Source organism: Sus scrofa, chromosome 7, assembly GCF_000003025.6.
Source record: "Sus scrofa isolate TJ Tabasco breed Duroc chromosome 7, Sscrofa11.1, whole genome shotgun sequence".
Lineage (NCBI taxonomy): Eukaryota > Metazoa > Chordata > Mammalia > Artiodactyla > Suidae > Sus > Sus scrofa.
In genome coordinates this window covers 26,790,259-26,806,387 of record NC_010449.5, presented here as the reverse complement: position 1 = coordinate 26,806,387, position 16,129 = coordinate 26,790,259, and the positions used below count along the sequence as shown (strand labels likewise).

Genomic DNA, 16,129 nt, shown 5'->3' with positions numbered 1-16,129 from the left:
ATTAGTTACAGGTGGACAATACAGTGATTCATAATTTTTAGAGGCTATACTCCTTTTATATTTATTATAGAATATTGGCTATATTCCCTGTGTTGCACAATATATCCCTGTAGCTTATTTTATATGTAATAGTTTGTACCTCTCTCCACTGGTAACTACTAATTCGTTCTCTATATCTGTGAGTCTGTTTCTTTTTTGTTATGTTCACTAGTTTGATGTATTTTTTTGAATTCTGCATATGAGTGATACCATTACAATTTTTGTCTTTCTCTGACTATTTCACTTCATGTAATATGCTCCAAGTCTGTTCATGTTGTTGCAAGTAGCAAAATTTCACCCTTTTTTATGGCTGATTAGTATTCCATTGCATATAGATACTATATCTTCTTTATCCATTTGTCTGTTGATGGAAATTTACATTGCTTCCATATCTTGGCTATTATAAATACTGCTGCTATGAATTTTGGGGCATGTGTATCTTTTCAAATTAGCGTATTTTTTTGGATATATGCCAGGAGTGAAATTGCTGGGTCATACCGTAGGTCTATTTTTAGTTTTTTGAGACATCTCCCTATTGTTTCCACAGTGGGTACACCAAATTACATTCCCATCAACAGTGTACAAGTGTTCCTTTTTTTTTTACATCCTTGCCAACATTTGTTATTTGTGTTCTTTCTTTTTTCTTTCTTTTTAGAGTCTCACCCATAAGAAGTTCCCAGGCTAGGGGTCAAATCAGAGCTGCAGGTGCTGGTCTACACCACAGCCACAGCCACAGCAATACCAGATTTGAGCCACATCTGCAATCTATGCCACAGCTGGTGGAAACACGGGATCCTTAACCTACTGAGCAAGACTGGCAATCAAACCTGCATCCTCACAGATACTATGTTAGGTTCATAACCCGCCGAGCCACAACAGGGATTCCTATTTGTGTTCTTTTGAGGTTGGCTATTCTGACAGGTATCAAGTGATACTGCATGGTGGTTTTGATAGGCATTTTCTGGATGATTAGTGGTGTCGGCTATCTTTTCAAGTGCCCGTTGGCTATCCTCTACGTTGCTCTGATGTGATGGTTCTGAAATTCATCTGCAAGGTGTAGAGGAGAATACGTGTCAATTTGTCATGATTGAAGAAAAGAAACATGAGATAAAAGAAACTTTTACAGTGTTTGAAATATTGACAAAGTTGGCCTGTATTATTCTCTTTGAGACTGTTTGAGTCACTCTTCTTGCTTCCTGGTGGGCAGTTACTTCATGCCGGCTGATGACAATGAATCAGTTATCCAATGAACCGTGTACCAATTAATTTAAGGACACAAAGGTTAACATATAATCTGCTAATGCTGTGGCAATGAGTTTAGGAGTTTCATAAAGTAGATCCATTTTGAGTTTTATCAACCTCAGTGGTTGAAATTAAAACGGAAATAGCAACATTTGTTTTTTGTTCTCCCTACAAAGCAACTAATTATTTTTCTCTGGGTAATGATAATTAACAAAATTCCTCTCATGTTCCTGATCAGGGCACAGCTGGTACTCGGATCATCACGGAGACTTATTTTTATGTGGTGACATTAAACCCCTGTCTAACTTGGGAAGTGCATTAACTGTATACTGTTGCCTCAGTTTATTAATTCCAAATTATGCCTCCGTGAACTTCTCAAATTGGGAGCAACATTTACATTAAGAAACTGTCATCAGTCAGAGAGGGGAGAGGGAGTGTTAGGACAGCCTAATTTTTAAAAATTTATTTATTTTTATTAAAGTATAGTTGATTTACAATGTTGCACCCTGCAAGTCTACTCTTGGGTGGAGGTTTTTTTCTGCTTCGGATGTTATAGTGGGGCTTACCATTTCGATATCTATGACTAAGGCCCAAAGGAACATCCCACCCACTCATATTTTTAGGAGGTATTCTTCTTTCAGGGAAGCAGAATTGTGCATGGTGGGCCTGAGCCTGGAGGCTGGAATGCCTTCAAAGCACTACTCATCCCCATTCCTTGGGCTTTCCTGGAGTGCAGGTCTGGACCAGGGCTGGCCAGAGAACCTGTGGGATAAGCATCCTCAAGGGTTCCCAGAGCTCTGCAGGGTAGCCCTGAGTGGGAGGCCACTGAGTGTTTATTATTATCATCATTATTATTATTATTATTACTATTAGGTAGCAGACGTAAATCCTCCTAGGGACTCTTTAAATCCTCCAATTCTATCTGCCTTTCCTCAAGCACCCCATCCATATTCTGGCCTCCATTATTTTCCACCTGACATGTCCTTCCTGTATCTCTATCAGCTTTAAAAGTAGTTAAATCAGCGCTACTCAAATTTTAATGCCCACGGGAATCCCCTGTAGCTCTGGTTAAAACACTGATTCTGACTCTATAGGTCTGGGTCGGCCGCCAAGGTTTTGAATGTTTAACACGCTCCCCCATGAGGTCAGTGTTGTGGTCCAAAGACCACTTTTAGCATCAAGGACTAGGATGACTCAGCTCAGATCCAACATCTGCTTGAAATCACCTCCTCTTCCCTAGCCAGAGTACTCCTCTCCTTCTTTGGCTCTCAAAGTACGTCATTTACCCTCCTCATTTAGCACTGATCATGTTCAGCCTGCTTTGGTGTGTGGTTGTACATGATTCTGTTCATTCCTATCGAAGCTGCTGACAGCAGAAGGTGTGGTCCAACCCTGGGAAGCTCTCAGCAGCAGCTCAGTGAGGTGGAGCCCTTTTCCACCAATGACTGTCAAATTACTGAACTAGATGAAAAAGAAGGAAATACCGTCTTAAAATAACACTGCCTTTTATATGGACATTCACTTAGAAATTGTCATCATAAATCAATTTAATTAGTTGGACACAGTGCAAGAGAGTACTGATGTGAATAATTCCAGAGGATAAACATGATTGTGATATTTTCTTTCTTTAAAAATACCTTATATGTTATAGATGATGTACTAGATGGGATGACAAAGCCAATCTGAAATGATGTATTTTCCACAGAACATCAAATAAATGGGTAATAATTTGTTCTGCAAACTTTCAGCCTCTTGGGCCATGCTTTTTAGCAGTGTCCAAATGGACCAGAGGCAAAGCTGGATAACCCCGTGTGCAGGCTGGACATGAAATTAGTGGTCTCGGAGTTCCTGTCGTGGCTCAGTGGTTAACGAATCCGACTAGGAACCATGAGGTTGCGGGTTTGATCCCTGCCCTTGCTCAGTGGGTTGAGGATCCGGCGTTGCCATGAGCTGTGGTGTAGGTTGCAGACGCTGCTCGGATCCCTCATTGCTGTGGCTCTGGTGTAGGCTGTCCGCTACAGCTCCGATTTGACCCCCAGCCTGGGAACCTCCATATGCCGCGGGAGCGGCCCTAGAAAAGGCAAAAAAAAAAAAGAAAAAAAAAGAAATTAGTGGTCTTATGGGTCACCATGGACTTGCTTCTATTGAAAGTAACGAGGGGAACTTTTGTGGGAAATGAGGAGGACGCACTGGAAGGTTGGGTTGGGAGAGGTTGCCGGGAGGACGTGATGGCCACTTGACCCGCAAGCTGGACCTGGGTCATGAGAGGCTGCTCACTGCTCCCTTGTCCCTGAAATACACATTCTGCCTCCGATTCCCACAGTTGGACCCGTTTTGAAAGGCGAGAGCTCTGTGGTGTTGAGACGGTCTGGAGCTTGTGCCCGAACCCAGTTAGGCTTCTACATGCATTTTTAAGACGCTGGTGGGCAGATACAGAGATTTTCTCGTTTTGTGATTGCCCAAGACAAGCCTTGAATGTAAGTTTCCTTGGTTGTTAAACTTCACTGGCCCTCCCCATCTGGAGTGTGGGCCTCTTTCTCCAGTCTCTTCTGTGTTGAGGCCAGTTTGTGAACCAATAATCTAAGGCTCTTCTGGGCGTTTCCCTGGTGGCCCGATTGCTGGGCTAATGCCCGCCCCGCCTTCTCCCGCACAGCGGGGGAGGTTTGCTCAGCCCGCCTCTGGCTGCCTATTGCGTCATTCTGACCTATGGTCTCTGGAACAATTGGCATTTCATTTCAGGAGGACTTTCAAACTTATTTTAAAAATCCATTCAATGGTATCCTTTTCTTTTTTTTAGATTCCACATAGAGGTGACATATGTTTGTCTTTCACTGTCTGACTATTTGCAGAACAGAAACTGACTCACAGACTTGGGAAAAACTTATGGTTACCAAAGGGGAACCCGTGGGGCTGGGTGGGTGGGAGGGATGGACTGGGGCTTTGGGATTGGCATGTGCACACTGAGATATATGGATCTGCTGTATAGCCCGGAGAACTCTACCCAGTGGTCTGGGATCATCTATGTGGGAAAAGGATCCGAGAGAATAGATATGTGCACATGGATGACTGGGTCACTTTGTGGTACAGCAGAAATGCTCACAGCCTCAGAAATGAACTATGCTTCAATAAAGCTTAAAAAAACCAATCAAAATAAGTAGACGAGAAACTCTGTTTTCAGTCACTTTGTACTCCTGTATCACGTATGTCTTTAGGGACACTTTAAGAATGTTCATCGGGACACGAAGAATAAGTGTGGGTTATACTGCAAAACTTTTCAATGCTTGACTCCAAACTTCCACTACGGCTAAGACATTCCTACAAAGAAATGATTTAGGGGAAACTTAGCAGCTCTTGTTTTCATGACAAGGTCCCAGGGGCAAGAGGTTGTGCCTAACCCTTTTTAAATTTCGTTTCTGTATCTTGCGCCTGGTGTCCAGCATTGGTTACAGAGTAAACAGTATTTTCCAAAGACTGACAGGGTCAGCTGCTCGGGGAATGTGGCCGGTGACCTCCCTGATGGATGACCGTCCTGCAGGCTGCTTCCAAGTCAGCTGAAAGGTAAGCATTCTTTCTGTATAAGTGCAGACTGCTTTGGTACATGTTTCAGTTTTAAGCGATAAAGCTGAAAGTATGTCCTGGGCACGCTGTCTCAGAGGGCACGGAGCCGTTCCTTTGGGGGCAAAGTGATTTGTCATGTCAACACAACCACGGCGGCTAAGCTTCTGAGGTTAGGAAAGGAATGAGCCACAGTGTAAAAATCTCGTTGCTTTAATGAAGCTGCAGAGACACAGGAAAACTTCAATCCAGAACTTCTTTCTGCTGTTAGAAACACACACTGGAATTCTCATCTTCAAAAAGTACAGCTTTTCGTCTTTGAAGCCTTTTTCCTGAAGTCTTTTCAGTTTAATCTGGCTGTTGTTTTCACTCCTGAGACAGTAATGGTGTGTGTGTGTGTGTGTGTGTGTGTGTGTGTGAGAGAGAGAGAGAGAGAGAGAGAGAGAGAGAGAGAGAAAGAGTGAGAGAGAGAGAGTGCGCGTGCACGTGAGTGTGAGCACACTAGGAAGCGTATCTACTATCAAAGGGCCTGTAAACATAGTGAGTGTTACCACATGCAAGAGCCAAACCTTGATCCACCTAGCACCTCTGTGGATGTCACCACAGACAAGAGAAAATGCATCTTAAGTCCTTGAAAATTGTAGGTGCGTGAGTACAGGAAAGTCGAGAAGGTAGAATGTGCTGTACTTGGATCCCAGGCGGTTTTAATCAGCTTGTATGTTACAGCCTCTGGAGGTAAAGAGTTAGTTTCATGTACAAAGCATTGCTCTCATCAGTGCTGATAGTGATTTGTGGTTGTTTTTGTTTGTGTCTTTGCTTTTTTTTTTTTTAGGGGGAAAAACTCACATTTTACTTTTCAACAAACTTGGTAAAAGAACTGTGCTTTTTGGATGCACGCATTAAAAAAGATTCTACTTTTCACAGTTTTTATAGCTCTCACTGAAATATTTTTTAATGCTCCAAACAAATGCTCTACTATCAGAGGTGATTTTATGAAGAAAATATTCTTTTCCTTACATTTACTAAGATGTCTTGCCTATAGTTTTTTTTGTTGTGGTGGTTTTGTTTTTTGTTTTTTGTCTTTTGTCCTTTTAGGGCCGCATCTGCGGCATATGGAGTTTCCCAGGCTAGGGGTTTAATTGAGAGCTGTAGCTGCCAGCCTATGCCACAGCCTCAGCAATGCCAGATCCGAGCTGCATCTGTGACCTACACCACAGCTCATAGCAACGCCGGATCCTTAACCCACTGAGCGAGGCCAGGGATCGAACCCTCAACCTCACGGTTCCTAGTCAGATTGGTTTCTGCTGCACCACAATGGGAACTCTTTTTTTTTTTTTTTTTTTTTTTTTTGCCTATAGTTGTTTAAAAAAATTGGACCAGAACCAAAATGAATGAACATATAGTATTAGAAGAAGTAAAAAAATCTCATATTACAGTAGAAAAAGGTTGTGTTTCCTTGAAGTGTGGTAATTCCAAGGGTACAAATTTGTTAAGCTGTCATTATCATAATTATCATATACTGATATTTTGGGGTTTGCTTTTGTGTCCACTTGGCAGCTTCAACTTGCAAAAAATGTTTATTATATAGCAATGAATTCAATTTTAAGAAATTCCTCTGGAGATGTTATCTTTTCACGAGCTATGGGCATGTACTGAAGTGCTTATTACCCTGTCCCTCTGGCCTGCAGAAGCCATAAGGGGGCTTAAAAGTGGTGACAGTGAGAGGTTAAAGTCTTCGGGTATTTGCCTATTTGCGAGATGCACAGACAGGCTGGAAGAGTCAGAGGGGTTTTCTAGAATAAGAGTTCACAACTGCTGCCTGAGAGTTCACGGTTGCCAAAACTGCTAAATAACCTCAGGCAGGAATGCTGAAATGAGTACAATTCAGTTTGTTCTTCACTATCGCCCCCTCCACCCCTGTCTCCACCCCCATGTGACCACCAAGCAAAGCCTTCTAGAGACATGGACATATGTTTTAAACCAAACGCGGCATCAACAGATCAAAAGTTAGCTGTTGGAGTGAAATCTGTTCTCAGTGCTAGGTCTCGCTGGACTTGCCTCCGGTTCTTGAGTAGCGCAGGAACACATTCCTGGGGTGGTTCTTGAGACAGGCAATAGCACCTGGGTGTGTGTACTTAGTGCGTGGTCTGGATCATTACTAAATGGCTATGGGGTTACATGGGCTTCTGACTTGACCTGGAGCACACACAGGACTACATCTTGCAGATGCTATGTAGAATGATAAGCAACCCATAAAGAGGCATCCATTGTCTCAGGATAGGATCCTGTCTTAATAAAAAGGTATTTATCCTTGGTGTTCCTGTTGTGACTTAGCAGTAACTAAGTATCTAGTCACTGCTAAATACTTGACTAGTATCCATGAGGATGCAGGTTTGGTCCCTGGCCTTGTTCAGTGGGTTAAGGATCCGGCGGTTGCTGGGAGCTGTGGTGTAGGTCACAGAGGTGGCTTGGATCCTGTGTTGCTGTGGCTGTGGTGTAGGCTGGCAGCTTCAGCTCCCATTTGATTCCTGGCCTGGGAACTTCTATATGCTGCACATGAGGCCCTAAAAATAAATAAATAAATAAAATTTTAAAAAGTAAAAACTCATTTATCCTTGGAGCACACAATCAGGAAGCTCTTCAGTTGTCTAACGTATTCTTTGCAGACTGTCCTTTTTGTCAAAAGAAGACAGCATTTATTTTTCATGCCTTGTGGGTGTCTGCCTACCTTGTGAGGTTTCAGCAATTGAGCGTTTATCCATTCTTTTGTTGTGGAGATGAAAGTTCTTTACATGGCAGGTGTGGGACAATCACTGCTATTAAGCAACATAAAACTATATCTAACTCTTGGACCCAGTAAATGAACAAGCCGTTTTAATAGCTGCAAACTCTGCTTCCCCTCAGTTTTTGAATGTAGGCACCACATCTGAGTTGCTGTTTCCCTGGCAGCTCCACAAGGCTTCTGGTGAGGATGCAAAGGAATGAAGGGAGGTGACAATGACTTAAAGCAAAGAGCTTTCAGACAGGACATTTGTTTCACTCTCGAATGGAATTCTTGCTGGCCTACTGTAGAAAAGATTTTAATTTCCTGTTTAGAGTGACCTGTTACTTGTATTATGTTCCTGGGGGAAAATCAGAAATTCGCATCTTCGAAAGGAATTCTAGATCTTCCTCTTCAATAACTTTATCAAACTATGATTTACATAAATCTTTACATAAACCATAAAATCCTTACATAAACCATAAAATTCTTTCTTTTAAAGTACACATACGCTTTCTGTAAAGCACACATACAATTCAGTGCTTTTTTTAGCATATTTGGAGTTACGTAGTCATTACCATGATCTAACTTCAGAATAGTTTCATCACCCTCAAAAACCCCATCCTTATTCAGTCCCTCCACCATCTGCCCCCCTACCCCTGGCAACCATTACCTATTTTTATGGATTTGCCTATTCTAGACATTTCATTTAAATGAATCATAATATGTAGCTTTTTGTGACCAGCCTTCTTTCACTTACCGTATTTTCAAGGTTTGTCCATGTTGTTGCAGGTGATTCCTTTTCACTGACTGAATAATCCACCCCTATATGATAGATCCTCCTGTTTCACTTTTCATGTGTTAATAGACATTTATGTCATTTCTGCTTTTTTACCATGATGAATAACTATCATTTAACATTCGTTTACAAGTTTTTGGATGAACCCATGTTTTCACTTCTCTTGCGTGCATACCTAGAAGTCGAATTGCTGGATGACAGGTAAAACCTATGTATAAGATTTGGAGGATCTGCCACACTGTTTTCTAACATGGCTGTTCCATTTTATAACCCACTGTATAATCCCATCAGAGTGAGGCAGGGTTTCAGTGAGCCGTGTCCTTGCCAAAAATTGTAACCTCTGTTTTGATTTTAGCCATCGTAGGGGGTGCACACTGTGGTTTTGCTTTGTGTTCCCTAATCACATGTTTTGCTGAACATCTTTTCATGTGTTTGTTGGCTATTTGTCTGTCTTCTTTGGAGAAATGTCTATTCAAATCCTTTGTCCATTTTTAAATTGGGTGGTTTTGTCCTTTTTATTGTTGAGTTGTTAAGAGTTCTTCATGTATTTTGGATCCAAGTCCCTTGTCAGATAAATGATTGGCAAACACCCCCTTTTCTCTCTGTGAATTTTGGTGCCACATTTTTAGAACTTGGGTACTATTTTTGAAATTAACTTTTTTTTTTCTAGTAAACTTCATGAACCACAGTAAAATAATGGCACCCACCTTCACCCGGGACTTTCTTGATGCCAGACACTGTGTTTGGCCTGTTACCACATTTTAATTTTTGTCACAGCATCAGAGGTTGATATTCCTTTATTAAAGGAGCGGAGACTGCAACTCTGAGAATTCATTTGCTCACAGTGACTCAACTAGAAAGCGACAGAATCTGCAAATAAGTCCAATGCTTCCTGCTTCCTGAATCTATTTCTCATTTAATGGTTGTTTCAGTAAGATCAGGGAACAATCAATATTATCTTCATCTGTAGAATGATTTGTGTGGGATGAATGTGAATTTTATTCCTGTATTTCCTACCAAAAGTCTTGTAAATGACAGTGCGTTAGATGTCTTCTGTCATGTCCGTCTGCTGTGTTTTCCTCATGTCTCACCCTCCTTCCCTTCCTCCCTCTTCTCTTCTTGCTTTTTCCTTTCCCTCCTCTCTTTCCCGCCCTTTTCCTTTACGAGTCCTTTATTTAGTCCTTACTAAGTTCTAAGTGCCTGGAGAAAGGGGTGAATCCGTCATCCTCTGGCGCTTATGCAAGAGTAGGAGAGATTAACTGCAAATTAATAGATATGGATAAGCTTAAAATGTCACCTGGAATCATCGACTGCCAGAGGCGATAAGCTCTATGAAGAAGACAAGAGCATATGAGTGGACAGAGGGTTTTGCTATTTTAGACGGTCCCTGTGGAAGGTCTGGATGAAGGCAGAAAGGAGCCACGTGACTCTGGAGAGAGAGCTCTCCGTCGGAGGAAGGGCTGTGTTTGTTTTGATTGACATCTATTCATCTATTCTGTTGGACCAGCAAGTGGACAAGGGCTGGCTTTTGCATGGGCATGCTTTTTCCTAAGGAAAACTCCTGTCTCTAAAATAGAGGTAAAATAAATCTAAGAGTATCTCCGTACGTGGCGGCGGGGGGGGGGGGGGGTCGTCCTCACCATATGGTGCTGAGGCTACTGACCCACTTGCCCGGTTGTGCCTGGGGTGAAATTTCTTCTTCTGAGATGCTGAGGTGCCTGGCAGGCAGGTGCTTGGACCAGGGCACTTGAGTGCCATTAGCTGTTCTCATTAGCTGTGTAACTGTGGGTTATTTTTTCAACTCTAAAAGGGGTGTATTCATTTGCTGAGGCTGCTGGTCTGTTGAGTCACAGACTAGGTGACTTAAACAGGAAAAAATGTCTTTCTGCACAGTTCTGGAGGCTAGAGGTCCCAGAGCAAGGGGTTAGCAAGGTTGGTTTCTTCTGAGACCACTCTCTTTGGCTTGTAGATGACCATCTTCCCCCTGTGTCCTCGCACGGTCTTCCCTCTGTGTGTCTCTTGGTCCTAATCTCCTCTTATTATAGGGACACCCATCATATTGGACTAGGGTCCCCCCCATCTTTATGACTGCATTTTTTTCTTCTTTTTAAGGGCTGCAGGTACAGCAGATGGAAGTTCCCAGGCTAAGGGTTGAATCAGAGCTACAGCTGCCAGCCTACACCACAGCCACAGCAACACCAGATCTGAGCCTTACCTGCGACCTACCCTGCAGCTCTCAGTGATGCCAGATCCTTAACCCACTGAGTGGGACCAGGGATCAACCCTGCATTCTCATGGATACTAGTCAGGTTTTGTTCCCACTGAGCCACGATGGCAAACCCCTTTTATGACTGCATCTTAACTTAATTACCTCTTTAAGGACCCTATCTCCAAGTATAGCCTTATTCTGAGACACTGGGGGTTAGGACTTCAGTGTATGAATTTGGGGGGGGGACACATTCAGCCCATAATGATGGAGAAAGTAGTAATGTTTACCTAGAAGTATTTAATAAACCCTAAGAAGAGGTAGGTAGAATAGTATCTACCTTCTAGAAGTAGCTTGGAGAATTACTTGAGATTATATGTGGAAAGTCTCAAAGCTGTTTCTGGCATACGGTGAGTGCTATGGAAGTGGGCTATTATCCTACTTACATCCAGTCATGCCTCCATTGTGAGTTTGCTGAGAGAAGAAAAGTAGAGATTGTATCTTTCCATTTCATTTATTGTTTTAAAACATCTGCCTGCCCCTCGGATAAATCTTCACCCATTATGTATACTCAGTACTCTGTTCAATTAAACTTTCCATCCCTCCACTGTTACTGGCATATTCCTCCCATTATCACTATATCATCTTCTCTTCTCCAACCAGCTCTGCATCTCATCATCCTACTCCCACTGGATCCTGAGTTTCACTTTTGGGCATTAAACTAGCCGTAACTGAGTTTCCTTCTGCAGGCATAGTATGCTTTTTTTTTCCTTCCTAGAGAGGTTTTGGAAGCTCCCATAAAATTCCACTATTGCTTTGCTGTGGCACATACCAATCTTGCACGCTAATAACCTCGAAGATTCATTTTCATACTTGTTAGGACAACAGCAGGTGTGTGTGATTCCCTCTCTGAAACTCAGAGTGGAGGCAAAGAGGGAAGCCCCTTTTGCCCATGAATCTGATAGAGGGTTTTGAAATTCTTACGCAGAAGCAGGGCTAGCTAAATGTTTCACTTCTGGACTCTTCAGCCCTGCCATCATCATGCAGAATAAGCTCTAGAGTAGCTCTGCCTGGCCACAGAGAACCAGCTGTAACCATGCTAAGGAGTGAGCCTCACAACCCATTTCCTAAAATGTTTTCTTAAAAAGGGGAAATTTGAGTTAAGATCACAAAGAGGTGCGAAAAAGACACGAAACACGAAGAGAGATTAGGCCACCGTAGAGTTCAGTCTTAGCTCACTCCAAAAGCCATTTTTATTTTTTATTGCCACACACGTATCTAGTTTGCTGTAAAAACAAACAAACAAACCAACAAAAAACAATAGGTAGTCAATTATAATTGGGCTACACAGTTAATTTTCTTTAAGGCATATAACAATTTCTAAAGGATTCCACTGGAAAAATGAATTTTACCTTCTAAGTCATAATTTCATTCCCAGTAGAAAAGCCAGGATAAGGAAGAAAAAAATCAGTTTTGTGAAGGAAAACACTGCTGTTATTGTATGATGTTTCCAAACATCATTTGCCCACTTTTCATGGAATAAAATTGGCAACACTCCTTGAATATACGTGCATCTGAATAGTTTTAATTAATTATCCTTTGCCCTTTCCTTTAAGTGACTTTTTAAAGTTTTAAGCTACAAAATAATGCATAAGTGGCTAGACTGCCAGGACCCACATTTGAATTTGGAAGAATAGGACTGGCTGATTCATATTTGCTATATGACCATCACATTTGTCCTTTGAAAATTGATTTAAGTCCGTATTCTAGACTGTATTTTATTCTGCTGGAACAGCTATTAATGAATTCTTTGAGAGGTTTTTTGTTTTTTTGGGTTTTTTTTTGCTTTTTTTTTTTTTTGGTCACAGACATCTTTCTTGGCTCAGGGAACCTAACCTGTTGGGATATTTTCCTGTTGAGGAGTTTGCCTTTATATCTAGTGACATTTATCATTATCTGAGGCCAGCTGCCTGACTTCTCTTCAGTGCTCTGTTTATGGGGTTTGAACATCTATAAATGGAAACACTAGCTAACCAGAAATTATCGCCAGGGCTTTCTGATAGTGTCCCAGGCTCTCACCACTTGGAATGTCCTGCAATATCTAACATGTAAGCACGTTGAATCATTTTCTAGACAGAATCTGAGTCTCTCTTTTTCTGTTTCTCTCTCTCTTGTTCTCTTTCAACATGGAATTTGAAAAGCATGAAAAAGGAAGCTTATCAAACAAGAACTTAGAGGAGAAATTGACGGTAAGACTTATGAGATTTAGTCAACACGGATTTATAAGGTAACTGAAATAAAAATCAGCTGTCATAGTTTGGAAAAGTTGTACCAGCCCAGCCTGTATTTCCATAAAAATCAGCTGTCATAGTTTGGAAAAGTTGTACCAGCCCAGCCTGTATTTCCATTTTACTGGTCAACAGCCTTGAAATTATTAAGTTCTGTGGGCTCTACTGACAATAATGCAATAAAGTTACTAATAAAATATCATTACTAGAATGTGGGCTAATTTGATTTAGTTGCATGAGGTGGTTTATCTCCATTTTAAAAACTAGAATCCACTTATATTGAGCTGTTGTTGTGATTGCCTCAGTACTGGAAGATTATTTCCTTCAGTGATATCAAGCTTAGCGAGTGTTCAGAGTTCTAGAGAAAACGTAAGTATTATGGAATGCTTTAATGTTTTATGGACTAAATTACTGAACTTCTGCTATAAGGATAAAGTTTACTCTTCCAAAAAAATTTTTTGGGGGGCTCTAAAAGTTGTTGAGGTAGTTTTACCTTGATGCTCAGAAATTAAATGTCAGTGGACATAGCGGTCACCTCTATTTGCTTGAACATAAAATATATTCTAACCTGGAGTAGAATGTATTGTTTGGGACTCACCTGGTTGGTAGAGGAGGCTGATTATGTATGTAAAGTTACTGTGGGCAGAGAGTTAACATTAGTGCAAAGTACAACTAATTTTAATGAACAGGCAAGCAGTAAAAAAGTAAAAGTATATTGACTTTTGGCTGCGTCCTCTTAAACGCATGAGAATTCATTATTCTGGATGTCTGATATGTATGCACTGGTAATGATGTTAAAATGTGAAAGAAAGAAAAAAGAACCCTATTGGGGTGAGAACTCCCAGTGTATTGGAATTTCAAGGTCTTGAAGAGATGCATTTGATAAAACATAACATTTTCTTATGGGATTCAGGTTATTTTGAGTATCGACTGTAGACCTCTGTTCCAGGTGGGGGTCTAAACATGTCATGGCCATAGACTGTTTTGCTTTTTGACTGTTTTGAAAGGCCATGTATTATTTTAGAACTAACCAGGGATTTTGAGTCAGAGAGGTCTGGTGAGAACTCTCACTCCACAACTTCTAAATGTAGGATTATGGGATTTTGTTTAAGCTTTCTGAGTCTCAGTTAACTCACTTGGTGATGGGAACAGTAATACCTCATTTGAAGGCTGTCATGAGCATTAAAAACTGTAATATATGTGAGGTCCCTAGGCCGAGCCTGTTATTTCAACCTGTTTTTGGCCTGACTTACTTAGAAAGTCCCTACCTACAGTTTATTTATAAAGAAAGAGAAAGCTGAAATGCATTTCAAAGTATAAGGAAAACTCATATACATTAACCATAAAGGCTTAGTGGTTACAAAACCTCTCTGGACCTAGATAGAGAGTCAATAAATACACGAATAAAGAGTTGCCTTGAGGAGTTCCCTTCGTGGCTCAGTGGCTAACGAACCTAACTAGGATCCGTGAGGATGCGGGTTTGATCCCTGGCCTCTCTCATTGGGTTAAGGATCCAGGGTTCTGTGGGCTGGGATGTAGATCGCAGATGCAGCTCAGATCTGGTGTTGCTGTGGCTGTGGTGTAGGCCAGAGGCTACAGCTTTGATTTGACCCCTAACCTGGGAACCTCCATGTGCAGCAGGTGCCACCCTAAAAGGCAAAGCAAAAACAAACAAACAAACAAAAAGAGTTGTCTTGAATTAGTGTGAAATTTGACCCAAAGCTTCCTGGCAATCTTTTCCAGAAAGTTTTGCAAATAACCCCGTAGTGAACATGCGGCAAGGGAACAAAAGTGAAAATGGTCTCTTGATACATAAATATTTCACCACCTGGGAAGTCAAACATTCTGCCTGCTCAGCTCTACCTGGAACACAGCTCTAAATCTAGAAGTGAGCAAAAATTCTCCTTAGAGGGAGAAGCTGCCACAAAATCCATGGACTTGACTCTGGAGGGGAGGCATAGGGCTAGCCGCTGATTAACTTCCAGAAGATTAGAGGAAGGTATGGGCAGATCAGAAGGCACCAGAAACCTGCCCTACCTAGAGATGGTTCTCAGGGAGGGAGGGAATGCAGCAGCTAAAGCTCAGTACTTAGGGCAGCTGCCTATACAGGTAAAGAGAGCTATGGCTGTAACTCAAACACCTTTCAGGTAGAGGGATTCTAAGTGACACTGTGTTTTCAAGAAAACTTACATTCAGTATTTCCATCTAAAAGAGCTGGAAAAGACATGTCTTTGAAAGTTTCCCATAGCAACTATTTTAGTTAAACCCTTTGGCTGTTTACATTTATGTGGATAAACCTCTCAAAACATCAACTTTGCAGGGAGCGTTGCATTCCTTGCTAATGCAACGTAATACAGGATGACTGGCTAGGTTGCTGAATATAGTTTCAGTTGTGTTTTTATGGCGTTCATTAAGTTCTGAAGGTGTTCTGAGGACCAACCGAATGTATTTATGAACATTGTAACCAAGAACCTATGCCTTTGGGGCGTGGGTGGTGGCGGTGATGGTCTGGTGTGTGGTGAGGATGTCTTATTCCAAAGAATAGGCCTTCTGCCTCTTCCTGAGTGCCATCTAGGGTGGTGAAAAACATGCTGAATATGAGTCTAGGAGACCAGCATTGGTGTGAAAGTTGGGTTTGTGTTACTTTGGACAAATCACTTAAAACTTGGGTGTCCTCATCTACAAGGTGAGAGGTTGAGTTGGATTTGCCAAGATTGCAGCATTCTCTAAAACTGCTTGTCTGCAGCAAATACCCTTTGACTGGGTGTTTGTCCTTTTTATACCAAGCAATGTCTGTTTATACAAACATCAAAATAGTTTATAGTTTTATGTCATCACTGACCAAATGTAAAATAGAAGTCCTTGTTAATTGAGAAAACCCTCTTTGCAGCATAGAGGGTTCATGGTTCAGTACTTGCAAATGAATTGCAGGCATTTCCTCCGTTTTCACTGAGAAACGACTGGCCCATGGGAGGGGCGGATTGTGGACTAGATAAAGAAAGAAGCATCTAAGTGCCTCCGTATTAATATCGAGACATTATCAAAAGAAGGCATTTATTTTCTTATAATATTACATAACATAAAGTAGATTGCTGTGTTTTCATCAGGAATCATAAACTTGCAAATATGAGATCTGTGTTTTAAATGTGATTTCCAAGATGGTTTGTTTAGGGCATGTTCATCCTTTTTTGCTCCCTGCAATGTGCCTGACACAGATATCTTGCTCCCTTTGCAGCTCT

The 16,129-nt window shown here is 41.5% G+C and overlaps 1 protein-coding gene across 17 annotated transcripts in view; it reads left to right on the top strand.

Annotated features, from left to right (window-relative positions):
* MLIP (muscular LMNA interacting protein) overlaps positions 4,571–16,129 on the top strand; it is a 239,016-nt gene continuing 227,457 nt past the window's right edge. For 2 of the 17 annotated variants that reach the window (XM_021098545.1, XM_021098541.1), the window contains exons 1-2: positions 4,571–4,839; positions 12,804–12,851. Coding sequence is in view for 8 of the 17 variants with exons in the window: in XM_021098525.1 (XP_020954184.1) it covers positions 12,789–12,851 (63 nt within the window). In the remaining 9 variants the exon portion in view is untranslated. Of the gene's footprint in view, positions 4,840–12,642; positions 12,852–16,129 lie in introns of those variants that run through there. The other 15 variants (XM_021098546.1, XM_021098542.1, XM_021098550.1 and 12 more) reach the window with 10 other exon arrangements.